General features: G+C 42.1%; 1 protein-coding gene across 2 annotated transcripts in view; it reads right to left on the reverse strand.

Moving 5' to 3' along the window:
• BDP1 (BDP1 general transcription factor IIIB subunit) overlaps positions 1-13,081 on the reverse strand; it is a 1,097,554-nt gene that overhangs the window by 210,542 nt on the left and 873,931 nt on the right. For both annotated transcript variants that reach the window (XM_069224223.1, XM_069224213.1), the window contains exon 35: positions 4,725-4,873. In XM_069224223.1, the coding sequence (XP_069080324.1) occupies positions 4,725-4,873 (149 nt within the window). The remainder of the gene's footprint in view (positions 1-4,724; positions 4,874-13,081) is intronic.

Consider the following 13,081-nt stretch of genomic DNA (forward strand, 5'->3'; position numbering starts at 1 on the left):
CAATGATGGAAAGTAGTCAATCTAACAATGCAGCTATTGAGCATGTGCATTCACTCAAAGAGGAGTCTCAATGTGATATCAGCAACAAAGCCTTCTTTGAGAAAAACAAGTTGCAAAGTACGGGCCCAGTACTAGATGGTCGGAGTATGCATAGCATGTGCACCGCAGTCAACACATGCTACAAATCTGTTTTTAAAATACGCTTCCTCTACTCGTGATATTATGTTGTGCACAGCCAAACTAGTTGGGTGGAGTCTGCATTGTAGAAAACAATAACTGCTACGTTTAGTTCAGTTAACATAAAGGAAATTAGTTCCTTAAAATAAAGTCAAACAGAGTGAAAATATATGTTTGAAAGGAAAATTATTTTAATACTATGACACCAACAGAACTCTACAGCAGCAACAGTTAAGAATACATTTCTAGTGAGCTGACTGAACAGTAGGCAATCAAACGCTAAGAAATGTACTGTGATGGTTTGAGATGCTTCCTATTTCACAGTATGTGTAATTTAATGATATCAATAGTGCTACTGCACAGGCACGAGCAAGTAAACCATTTCTGAAATGCTGCTTTCTGATGGCATTTTCAACACATTGAGAAGCAGATGGAACCTGGAAAGAGATTAGACGAGTGATGATATTTACGATACCTGTAGTTAGACCCACCAACCACATCATGTTGCTATTGCCAAAAACCGACCAGTAGGTGCACTGAAAATAGAGATGAGCAGTATCAATTACTGCAAAGGAAGGCAATTTAAAAGACCCTCATATATGTCCCTAATCAGAGACGAGAGTTGCAGAATACAGTACAAAACGGTATGCACTGGAGAAAAAGGTCACTGTCTGTAGCTGGAGATCCCTGTCCAGCAAGCTCACAGAGAAAGGCATCAAGTTGTATGTTGGTGCCCTGCGAGGTGCACTTATCGAGACTCTCGACTGTCTAATGGAAGCCAGGCTAAAGGATCATATTCATTCATCTTCCACATTCATCCATTCTTTGCAAACATGTGACACTCTCCCTCTAGCCCTTATCTGCCTCCAATCGGTGGAGTGTATGTACTTTAGAAATGAACAAACTATGACAGGCTGATACAGCTGTTACAAGCCTTTGGAAGATAGACAGTGTGATACAGGACATAGACTGACAAGTGCGAAGTGAAAATTCAATGCTTGCCTTGTCCTGTAATAGGGCTTAGGATTCAGGAGGGAATGCTTGGTGCACCATGAAAAAACGGTCACCATCACAGTGTTTGCTAGAGCAAAGGCTGTAATTTAAGGGCCAGGTTGGGGGGGCCAACAGAGAAGTAGGAAATTCTGAAGGGGAAAAGGTGTGCCAGGCTGAGTTGACAGTCATGCAGAGAAAAGTAGAAAAGGGTATTTAAGAGTTAATGAAGAGAGAAAATAATTAGGGCGACTTACATTTAGATCATAAATACAAGTAGAATTATAGCTGATTCTATAAGCAGTCACATTCCTATATTCTGTATGGGAAGGGAATACTGAACAGAAACATTGCATTGTGCATATGCAAATAATGACAAATTATGATTTTAGATCCTAAGAAACACCATTGGTGCAGCAGATAATATTTTCACAACTAGAACATTACTCCATGTACATATCTCCCGCTGTCACTACATAAGAAAAAGCAAAAATGCAGTTGTTACAGTATACAGAAACAGAGCAGAATATAAATGCTTTAGACGGACAGGATTGTAATGTCTGCAGAACTGCAATAACAAAAGGTTCTAGGAGATATTTTATGGAAAACCACTAACAAAGAGCAGGTACTCTTGTATATCTTTAAAGGGTAGAACAATCAGTTTTGAATGATTCCCTTCAAAGGTGAGAGAATGAGTTGATAAACCTGGAATATAAAGACTGTCTCAATAAAAATGATACATCCTGGAAAAAAGACGATGGTCTTCTGAGTGTTGAGAATTTTGGTGATAGAATGAACCTTAGACATTTGAGAAATGAAAGGAAAGCACAGATTTCAACAAGATGAAAATGAAAGAAAATAGGTAAATTGTTTAAATTGTACAGGAGGCGCTGAAAACGTGCCCAGACGGAAGCCAATAGACACATTAAAGAAAATAATTATTTTAAAGAAGTGAAGGAATTAAAACAAAACACCTAGGTAAAATACCTATTTCATATGGATGCACAAATGAAGCACAAAAGCTGCTTGAAGGAGGGTGAAGTAGTAGCAAACTGGTTAAACTGGCAGGTGGAAAGTCGAGCAAGACACCGGGAAGAACAAAACCATGTCCAGCTCCCTCATACAGGGTGGTCTGATTAACTGAGAATATTAAGCCCAACCCAAACACGTACCTAATAAAAATAAAGATATAGTCAAATATGTGGTCCCCTGGGCATAGTGCAAAGATGTACCTCCTTAGAAGAAAAACAGTGGTAATGGCTACGAGAACCTAAAAGCCAAAGCAAACATTATCTTTCTAAAGGCATCTATTCTTTTTGAGTCCATATCCAGAGGATTTATCAGAAAATAATTTGGATTCACTTTGCTTGCTGAAAATTGAGCAATCAGGCTCTTGTGTAGGGTGCTTGGTTAGAAAGTCCGAATTACCATAAGCCAGTCTATGTCGCCTAGTTGCCTAGTTACAGGTCAACTGATTGGTGGGCACATGCAGATGGCTTAGACCATACAGCCAGAAGCTGGTAAATGCTTTAATAAACTGTATTAACGGCTCACAGGAAGCTGTTCCCATTTGGCGATTTGTCAATGCATTTGTTTTTGTCTCTAGTAGACAACTGTAACTCTGGTGCCTCAGCTGCTCTCCGAGCCACCACTACTGTTTTTCAGAAGATGTTTCTAGCCCGCTGGTATTTTGTAGCTCAACACAGTGAATCCTCCGTGTAATGTAGAGGGAGGAATCCGTCCCCTTCCTTCCCAGCATCAGTGTCCTGAGGGATATAAGGTTTTTATTGAACTGGTCTGGATTCTGAGCCTAAAATAATGTGAATCCTCTTTTGGTACTGACGTCAGAACAGAGGAATCAGATTTGAATCTGGCTGAATGACTATCAGTTGCACATTTGTGATTTCAGAACACACTAAAGGTCTGGATGCGGCAGAAGTTTGTTCAGGGTTCGATATCCACGTCGTGCCAGACAGGAGTCAGTGCAGGCACAAAAGAAAACAGCATGGACCTTAGCAGTGCCGTGGAGGTGAGTGCCAGAACTGGCAGGAGCTCAGTAAAGGGTCCCAAGGGGCAGACCAGTACAACAGACCTTCAACTAGAGACCTGTGTGGCTTTGTGGGACCCAAAAACCACACCAGAGACAGCCATAACCACACCATAGAGTTGCAGTATGGCCCCTTGGAAGGCCCTGAAGAGAGCCCAGGAAGTTTGGGGTGTTTAAAGACCAACAGTGGGACCGGTTTGAGGGGGGGCACTTTTTACCCTGACTCCCTCGCACTTTTCCACTATACTTCGAATGGCATGATGGGGTCGAGTTTGAATTTGTTTTTTTTTGTGCTTGTCTCTAGACTTTGAGTTGGATTTACTGAAAGACTGACTGGGAAGTGTATTATTGTTTTTTTTTTTGAAGAAGCAGCCTTGTGGGCGGGACTGCAATCAGGCCCGTGACTTAGAGCAGGACAAAACCTATGCTCCGACCACCATCGCTTCTTATGTTAGACGACGTACCACTTCCAAATAGCCGTCAGGTGCATAAGGGCACCCTTTTCAAAAGACTTGGAGTCGTGACTGAAGCCCAAGCACCAGAGGCACACCTCATCCAGGTCTGTGACAGGGATCTGCTTTCTGGAGTCCCAGCACCTCTTGAATCCTATCATTCACTGTGGGAACATCAGTCCCTAGCACATGTGAAACTTTGTTGGAAGCTGTCTGAGGTCGGGAGTGGAGCTACGGATCTGTGTTGAAGAATGGATAGTCAGTGCACAGGGGTGATGCCTATGTGCAGCAGTCTGCTATGTCACTCCGAGGGCATTAAGAATCACTTTGGCACTACACTGCACCATCAATTTGTGTGCAGGAAAGGGCACTGCTGAAGAATTCTCCAGAACTAGTCTGGTGACTAGGGATATTTCAAAGGTGGGGAACCTGCAGTTAAAATTAACCATCAGAACAGTTTTACTGCTCAATGCAGAGATTACCCAAACTAATATATGAAAATTGAGACTGAGGGAGGAGTGGTAGAGACGGGATCAGGAAGCATATCTTTCACTTAATGCTTCCAGAACAGTCAAGATAATAAAAAGGGATATTGATAACTTTGCCATCAGGAGTTTGCTACAAAGGTGTCTGTGATAAGACATGTGAATAAAGCAACCAGGTAGACTATATAAATGTGGTAAGGAGCAAAAAGACTGACTACACTCATACATGAGCAAACTAAATAGCTAAGAAGCAAAACCCATGAAAACAAAGCTTGGTTCACATGCCACCCAAATAGACTGAACTATGGTAAACAATAGTCGCAAAAAGCGCTTCAAGGTGTTTTTGCTTTATTGAGAGTACCCCCCCAAATGTACTTATGCACCTACAGTTTGTGCTGTGATTAAGATGTATGCCAATTAATTACATAATAAAATACACATTTTGACAAAGAAGATGATCACAAATGAATTCTAGTAAGCAAAATGTAACTAAGCTCTGATGCAGGATTTACTTGTTTGGAAGGATTATAGATACAGATCATTACAATTTCACAGGAAGTGTCACAAACTTACCATTTGGTGCTTGATCCATTGGTACCACAGCTACAGTAGCAGGTTTCTGATGTCCATTTCTTTTTATACTTGATGCTTTTCCAATATTCGGTTTGGGCTTAGGAAACCTGCTTCTAAATGTTTTTTGGGGACCAACTACTTTCATATCACTGCAGGTAAATAATAAATGTTAGTCTTCATTTCAGAACCTTTCAGAATACTTTGAATTTAAGAATGTGTAATTGTCTAAGCACAAATTAGATGACTTTGGAGCACGCAGTTGTTTAAAATTTAATTTGGCTTATTAGACTACAGAATTTGACAGAGAAAAAAAATCAAAACAACAAACAGTGGCAAAACCAATAAGTCTGGCCTTGGCTAGCTGTTTCAATGATTATTTTTTTTATTCCATAATACGTGACACAAAAAATAAAAAATAAACACATTGCCGCCTAAATGTGACAGTCGTACATTTGAAATAAATATCTTAAATTAAAACATAAAATTAACCACTGCATTTATTTATAATAGAACAATATAAGTGCTTCATAGCAGGCATTTGTATCCAGAGGAGATATGGTAACAGTTTTGAGTTGTAATGCACATCACAGGGAAACACATTTTATTTGTGCAAAGAAAACACACTATGGTTTTGCAATAATGTAATCTGAAAACATATTTAAACTCACAAAGATGATTAGAAAGGGTCAAAAAGTCATTGCCAAAGTAAAGTACTAGCCCACTAGCCAGGCACAAAAGTCAACATACTTCTTTTTAGGGTGATATGCACCCATCATTAGGCAAAGTGACATCACTAACAGTCCAATAGAGTCAATGGCTGAAGTGAGCTGGCCCTTTGTTCCGTGCTGTATATAGTGAATGGATGTAAAATGTGAACCACAGTGGAATAAGCCAAAAGATATGAGAGGGCTGAGTCAAAGTCCCTCTCTCAATGCATACAGGTAGGTATTGTTATTTTTTATTTTTTAATAACATGAGGCTGATGAGACAACTAAAGTTGTCAGTACACCAGATCTAATAAAATGTAAAAACACATTTTCAGAATTACCCTTTAAGACAGGCCGGGACACAATGCAATCACTGAGGATTTGATAGAAAAACATCTAGCTACTGAATCAATGGAAAAAATGTAGTTGCCTCTAAATTTATGGGGATTTTATGGAAAATAACTATTTAATTGCTGCCTCAATCAAAGAGTGTAGTTGTCTCTAAATAGTAGGTGCAAGCAGCACCAGATGTTTTGGGACGGAAGAGTTTCCTGCATGGTAATGGATGTGCACCCCTGCAATGAGTGAGTGCCTCAGCTGCAACTGACGAAGGTCTGTCTCACAGATTGCAGTCTTGTTAAGCTGTGATGGGTGCACAAAGCGTTACCCTTGTAATGGTAAAGGGTGACTGCCTTTACCCAGAGTTAAATCGCACAAGTTTGGTGGTTGCAGCATACCGTTATGGTAGAAGAGATCAGGAGAGTGAAACCTATTTACTTGTGTCACAGGAGTAAGGCTATTGGCCCACTCATGTAAAATTATGTTGCTTTGCACACAACTAGTCCTTGGGATTCATCACGTTAATATGTAGTGCTGCACAGCACATATGTGATTGCATTTGTGTGCTCTAATGTATGTGCACCTGTGTATGATAAAGTACATGGAGGCCTATGAGTTCTATATCGACAGCCCAGGCCCTTGGAGTGGCATGTGGAGGTAGAGGAGCCATCCCTGACATGTCTGTGGATTGCCTACATCCCTGAGACTTGGGTGGGGACACGCACAAAGGAGAAAGAGAGGAAAAGGCTGTCTTGTGCACTTCAAAACCTTTCGAAAAGGTCAGTGGGCCATGGGAACATCTCAGGAAGATGGGGACGCTAATGGATAGATAGAGCTAGGGCCTTATTTACCTTTTGATAGGCATACATCAGTGTGGCTGACATCCAGGTGTGATTCGCTAATCACTCCCAGGGCCTGTTCCAGGAGTCATTCCTGCTGTAAGACTGCTCCCTAGACAAGGCAGAAGAGTGGGCAAAGGGGGCAACTCCCCACTTCAAAGACACTAGGGGTGGGAGTAACAAAGGTGACTTACACATTTGAGTAGGTTTACAAGTAAATTTATTACTTTTCAGTGTTGACAAACTGCATGTAAGTATGTAAGTTACGACAAAAAAAAACCAGAGTAGGTCTAGTACTACAACACCCTCCCACAAAAATTAACAGAGGAAGGAATTTAAGATAAAATACCTTGGGAAATCTCATTAAATAAAATATTTAAAATAGGTTAAATAGATATAAAACAATGTTAAAACAAATATATAAAATAGTAAATATTATTTAATTAGAAAATATTCTAATAACCTATTTTGAAATTAAGAAATAATGCAACAATATATTTTATTAAAAAATAATTACAATTTAATGTTTTGTTTACATCACTTTTAATATTATAATTGCAAATTATTTTTTGTAGGTAGAATGTTTTTTATTTCAACCTCCACAAAAATAATCTTAATGCAATGTATTTAAATTAAACATTTAATTTTAAAGTAATAGTGCTGTAACTTTTTTAAAATGTGGTTTTACATATAAAGTAAATACATAAAATGAATTAAAATTAATATTTAACAAAAAATGTTTTCAATATTTGTTTTTGAGTTAAATAAACTTTTCTCTTTTGCCTGATACTTTACCATGCAGAAATATCTGCCCTGACTGCGGAGTCTCTCTGTTCTAAAGTATAGCAATAATTAAAAAAATATCTATCTCAACAACAAATATTAAAATATTTATTACGTTAAATATCAATGGAAATACTTTGTATATATTTACTTTAAAAGCAGAACAAAAGAAAAATTGCTACAACATTGTTAAATTATTTTTGTATTAAAAGTATAACTAATGGAACTATATTAGATAACACTAAATTTACCTTTCTAAAGTTTAAATTAAAAATAAAATCCCACCAAGAGAGAAGAAATGCGCATCAGTAAGTATTAAAGCTTCTAAATAGAACTGAAATGAATTTAATTATATTCATAATAGGTTATTAAAATATGTTATAATTAAATAATATATACTATTGTTAGCTATATGTCATTAACATTAATTTTGGTTTCTTTTTATTCCTAACTATTTTAAATAAGATGGGTAATTATCATTATTTCCGATGGGGTTGTATTTTAAGTCCCTACATGCATTGTTTTCTATGAGAGGGTGCTGCAGTACCAGCAGTAGTCCATATGTAGTATACATTATTTAATTATAACATATTTTAATAACCTATTATGAATATAATTAAATTCATTTCAGTTCTATTAGAAGCTTTAATACTTACTGATGCGCATTTCTTCTCTCTTGGTGGGATTTTATTTTTAATTTAAACTTTAAAAAGGTAAATTTAGTGTTATCTAATATAGTTCCGCTGCCCGAGCAGCGGCAGGAAAGTTGGATGTTGAGCGCGTGGGTTGAAGTGTATGAAGCCCTGATAAGCCTCGAGTTAAACCTGAGCTGCGTTGTTTGTAGAAATGAGGTGAGTTGTCAGAGAGCGTCATACACTTCAACCCACGCGCTCAACATCCAACTTTCCTGCCGCTGCTCGGGCAGCGTGACTATTCTTAGTTTTACTATTACAATAAGATCTTTTTCCTTTTTCTCCTACTTAAGCCCACTTAGCTGCCCACTATCTACTACCCTGACCGCACAGCCCAGCCTTGATGAAGTCACTTGTGTGACGAAACACGTGTTGGCTGTATTTCTCTGATGACATCATGATTTCTAATTTCCACAATTAAAGACACCATCTAGCAACAAGACTCAAGATTGTCTCTTTACCTATACTTCTTCAAAACCTTCAACGTACCACCGGGGATCCCTTATCCTCACTACATGATTGGACAATATATTCTGTGTGCTGTGGCCAATTTGTTTCAATACCAAAAAGTAGTAAACTTACACAAAAGTATACATTTACTGAAAAGTGCAGTTTTTGAATCAGGCTCCGGATGACATCTGTGTTTTGAAAAGAACTATAAAAAGGGGAACTTGTGCTCCCAAAACTGTCAAAGTGGAGCTCTAGATGGGGTGTGGAGAAGCTCAGCACGAGTTCTGTCTGTTGTGACAAGTACTAGGGGACAAAGGCCTGCTAGACATCTTGCTGGGTGAGAAGACATCATCACCAAGAAAAATCAAGACCACTTGCCATGGAACCTGGAGCATCAGCAACTAACTGCTTGGTGAGACCAGAGGACCTGGTGAGGAGGAGGAGCGAGACGGAGGGAGCGAAGTCCAGTTGGGATCCTGTTGCGTGGACTCTGCAGCAGAGTGTGAGATATTGGTTCTGCAATGAGGACTGCTGTTGTTTGTGACCCTGTATGTCAGGTGGGCTTTGCAATGAAGATAAGAGCCACCACCTTAGTGTAGCATTGTGACATGACAAGGGCCTTCTCCCTCATGCAGTGTTGTGAGCCAAAGAAGCAGTCGCCTGAAGTGCGCTGTTCATGACCCCCTACCAAGAGGAGGCCATAGTGAAATAGCACCCTGGTGGAGCACTGTGGCAAGAAGAGGGCCGTCGCCCCGTGCGGGGCCCTCACACCCTTGCACAGTGTTGAGACCCAAAGGGGCCGTCGCCCTAAGTGTGCTATTCGTGACCCCTCATTTGCCAGGAAGGGGCCGCAGTGAAGATAAAGACACGTCCACTGGACAATGTATGCCAGAGCAGCGCAGCGGGTTGTCACCTATGACAGCCGAGCATTGATTCAATCACCCGAACCCAGGAGTACCCCAGACCACCGCCGGACTCAGAAAGACTTACTGAAGGAGCATCGTGGATGCCTGCCACCTCATCACAGAATCCATTCTTCTGATGTGCACCAAGGCCTACCAAACTGCACCTCCAATGACAGTGGGTAAGACTGACTGCCGAGCCATTGAGGCTCAGTGGGAACTTGATATGACTAGAAGTGCAGCAGCACTGGGACACTGAGTTTTAAGAAGCCACTGTGGAACATCTAAGATTTCTACTTCCAATCAAGGCCTAACCTGAATGATCACCGACCTTAGACAGGGATATGGGTTTCAAGGACATAGGGCAAGATTTACGAAAGTCAGCTTTTGCAGCTCACAAATTTCTATTTTTAGCAACTTCAATTTGCGCGTTGCAAAACCTGATCTCCAACAGTGTCTCAGACTCTGCGATTTGCAAATGGGTCACAAGGGACCTGCCTCAATTTGCAACACATTTGGGAATGGCTGCACTCACAGGGATTGTGGTCTGCTAGGGTCAGTAGACCAGCATGTCTGTGACTGCTTTTAAAATGAAGCATTTTTTTTTATTTATTTTTTTCAATTGCAGGATCGTAGGAAAGTGCCACTGTTGGCATGGTTAACCCCACAACACTTTGCCAAGTGTTGATGCCAACTTTGAAAGTGTGTTGGGACCCTGCTAACCAGGCCCCAGCACCAGTGTTCTTTCCTTAAAACTGTATCCTTGTTTCCACAATTGGCACAGCCCTGGCACACAGTTAAGTTATTTGTAAAAGGTAACCATAGTACCAAGGTCCCTGTGGCCAGGGAAGGTCTCTAAGGCCTGCAGCATGTATAATGCCACCCTAGGTGACCCCTCACTCAGCACATGCACACTGCCTTGCAGCTTGTGTGTCCTGGTGGGGAGAAAAAGACAAAGTCAACATGGCACCCCTCTCAGGGTGCCATGCCCACAAACCACTGCCTGTTGCATAGGTAAGTCACCCCTCTAGCAGGCCTTACAGTCCTAAGGCAGGGTGCACTATACCACACGTGAGGTCATAGCTGCCTGAGCAATATGCCCCTACAGTGTCTAAGTCCATTCTTAGACATTGAAAGTGCAGTGTAGCCATGTTGAGTATACGGTCTGGGAGTTTGTCATTACAAACTCCATTGGACCATACTGGCTTTACTGAATACTGGGAAGTTTGGTACCAAACTTCTCAACACAATAAACCCACAACAATGCCAGTGTGGGATTTATTGAAAACTGCACACAAAGGGCAGCCTAGAGATGCCCCCTGTATGTTACCCAAACTGGTAGTGTAAGACTGACCGGTCTGTGCCAGCATATCACTTTCAGACAAGTTTCTGACCACATGGGATGAGTGCGTTTCGGGTTACAGTGCCCCAGGGCACTCCAGCTAGTGGAGATGCCCGCCCGCCGGACAAGGGCCCACTTTTTGTGGCAAGTCCAGCCGTAAAATTAGGGAAAACAGGGAGAAGTGACCAACCCAGCCAGGACCACCTCTAAGGTGTCCAGATGTGAGTTGACCCCCTCCCTGCAGAATCCTCCATCTTGGATTGGAGGACAGGGACCAATGGGGATAGGAATGTGCCCTCCCTCCCCAAAGGGAGTGGGCAACAAGGAGGGTGTAACCACCCTCAGGGACAGAAGCTATAAGCTACTGCCCTCAGAGCCCTAAAATGCCCCTAAATCTAGGATTTACGGGCCTCCCTGAACCCTGCTCACCAGATTCCTGGTGACCTACAAGAAGGAGGACTGCTAAGCTGAAACACCCAGCAGAGAAGATGGAACACGACAACTGCTTTGGTCCCAGTCCTGCAGGCCTGTCTCCTGCTTCAATGAACCTGCAAAAAGACCAGCAACGCATCCAGCGGGCCCAGCGACCTCTGCCAACTCCAGAGGACCACCCTGCACCCAAAAAGGACCAAGAACTCCTGAGGACAGCGGCTCTGTTTAAAGAAACCTACAACCAAGGACTCCCACCTCACTCCAGATGCGTGAGTCTTGACCCCTGTGCACCAGACACCCACGGCTCATGTCCAGGTGGTCCACCCAGCAAGAAAGGGTCACCAGGAGATTGCGACCAAGTGCCCACCTTGGGTTGACCTCTCCACACCTCCACGACGACACCTGCAGAGGGAATACTGAGGATCCCCGTGACGCGAAGCTCTGGACAAAGATATCCAACGCGTAAGAACACACTGCACCCGCAGATCCCAGGCCTTGGAGAAACTGACCCCTGGTGCCTCATCGTTCAGCAGGCAGCCCTCCTCCTTGTCCGACCGGTGGTGTGCCCGAGACACCCCCCCCCCCGGAATTCGCCTGCAGCTTCTGAGTGACTCCCGGCGTCTCCTCATAGACCAGTATTGGAAAGCCAACGTCCTGGTTGCACCCTACACCTGGCCGCTGAGGGTGTGTGTTTGGTGCCTACTTGTGGCCCCTTCAGTGCTCTTCTAATCCCCCCGGTCTGGCCTCGGAGCCACGGGCACTTACCTGCAGGCAGGCCTAATTCCAAGTACCCCCTGTCTCCATAAGAGCTGACATTAAAATTGCTCAACTTTGACCTCTGCACCCGGTCGGCCCCTTGTTGCTGGTGATGGGTGTTTGGGGTTAAAACTTGAACCCCAACCAGTGGACGTCCTAAAACCCAGAAAATGAAACTAAGTGTTGTACTTACCTGTAAACTGACCTAACATTTCTTCCCTCCAGGAACTGTTCTGAAAATTGCACTAAGTGTCCACTTTTAAAACAGATTATTGCCAACAATTCAAAAACTGTATTACTTACCTATTTCAAACAAAGTACTGTTGATATCTGTGTGAAATACGAATATTTGAGGTACTTATCTGCAACTTGAATCTTGTGGTTCTAAAAATAAATTTAGAAAATATATTTTTGCTATATAAAAACCATTGGTCTAGATATAAGTCATTGAGTGTGTGCTTCTTCTATTTTCTGAGTGTGTACAACAAATGTTTTGCACTACCCTCTGATAAGCCTAACTGCTCGACCACGCTAACACTAAAGGCAGCATTAGTATCATCTACTTTAGACTCTGGGGAACCCCCTGGACTCTGTGCACACTATGGGGGTTATTACAACTTTGCAGGAGGTGTTAATCCGTCCCAAAAGTGACGGTAAAGTGGCAGATATACCACCAGCCGTATTACGAGTCCATTATATCCTATGGAACTCTTAATACGGCTGGTGGTATATCCATCACTTTACCGTCACTTTTGGGACGGATTAACACCTCCTCCAAAGTTGTAATAACCCCCTATATCTCACTTTGACATAGATTATGCAGAGCCAGCTTCCTACAGGGATGCATTACAAAAATAAAATTGAAATGTTTGTTTCATTTTTTAAGAGAAGGCAGTGGTCCGGGGAGCAGTATCCTGCTCTGAAAAAAATGTTGGTGCCCCCATTCACAAAGGGGATAGGGTACCTTGGAGACCCCTTTCTGTTTGCGAATGGGTTCCCGCAAATTTGAAATTGTTGGTAACTGCAATTGTTTTGCGACCGCATTCCCAGCTTCAAAACAATCATACATCCCCCTGTGACTCACTACTAAAAAGGGACGCACTTGGTACGCCTCT

This window comes from Pleurodeles waltl, chromosome 1_1, assembly GCF_031143425.1.
Source record: "Pleurodeles waltl isolate 20211129_DDA chromosome 1_1, aPleWal1.hap1.20221129, whole genome shotgun sequence".
NCBI lineage: Eukaryota > Metazoa > Chordata > Amphibia > Caudata > Salamandridae > Pleurodeles > Pleurodeles waltl.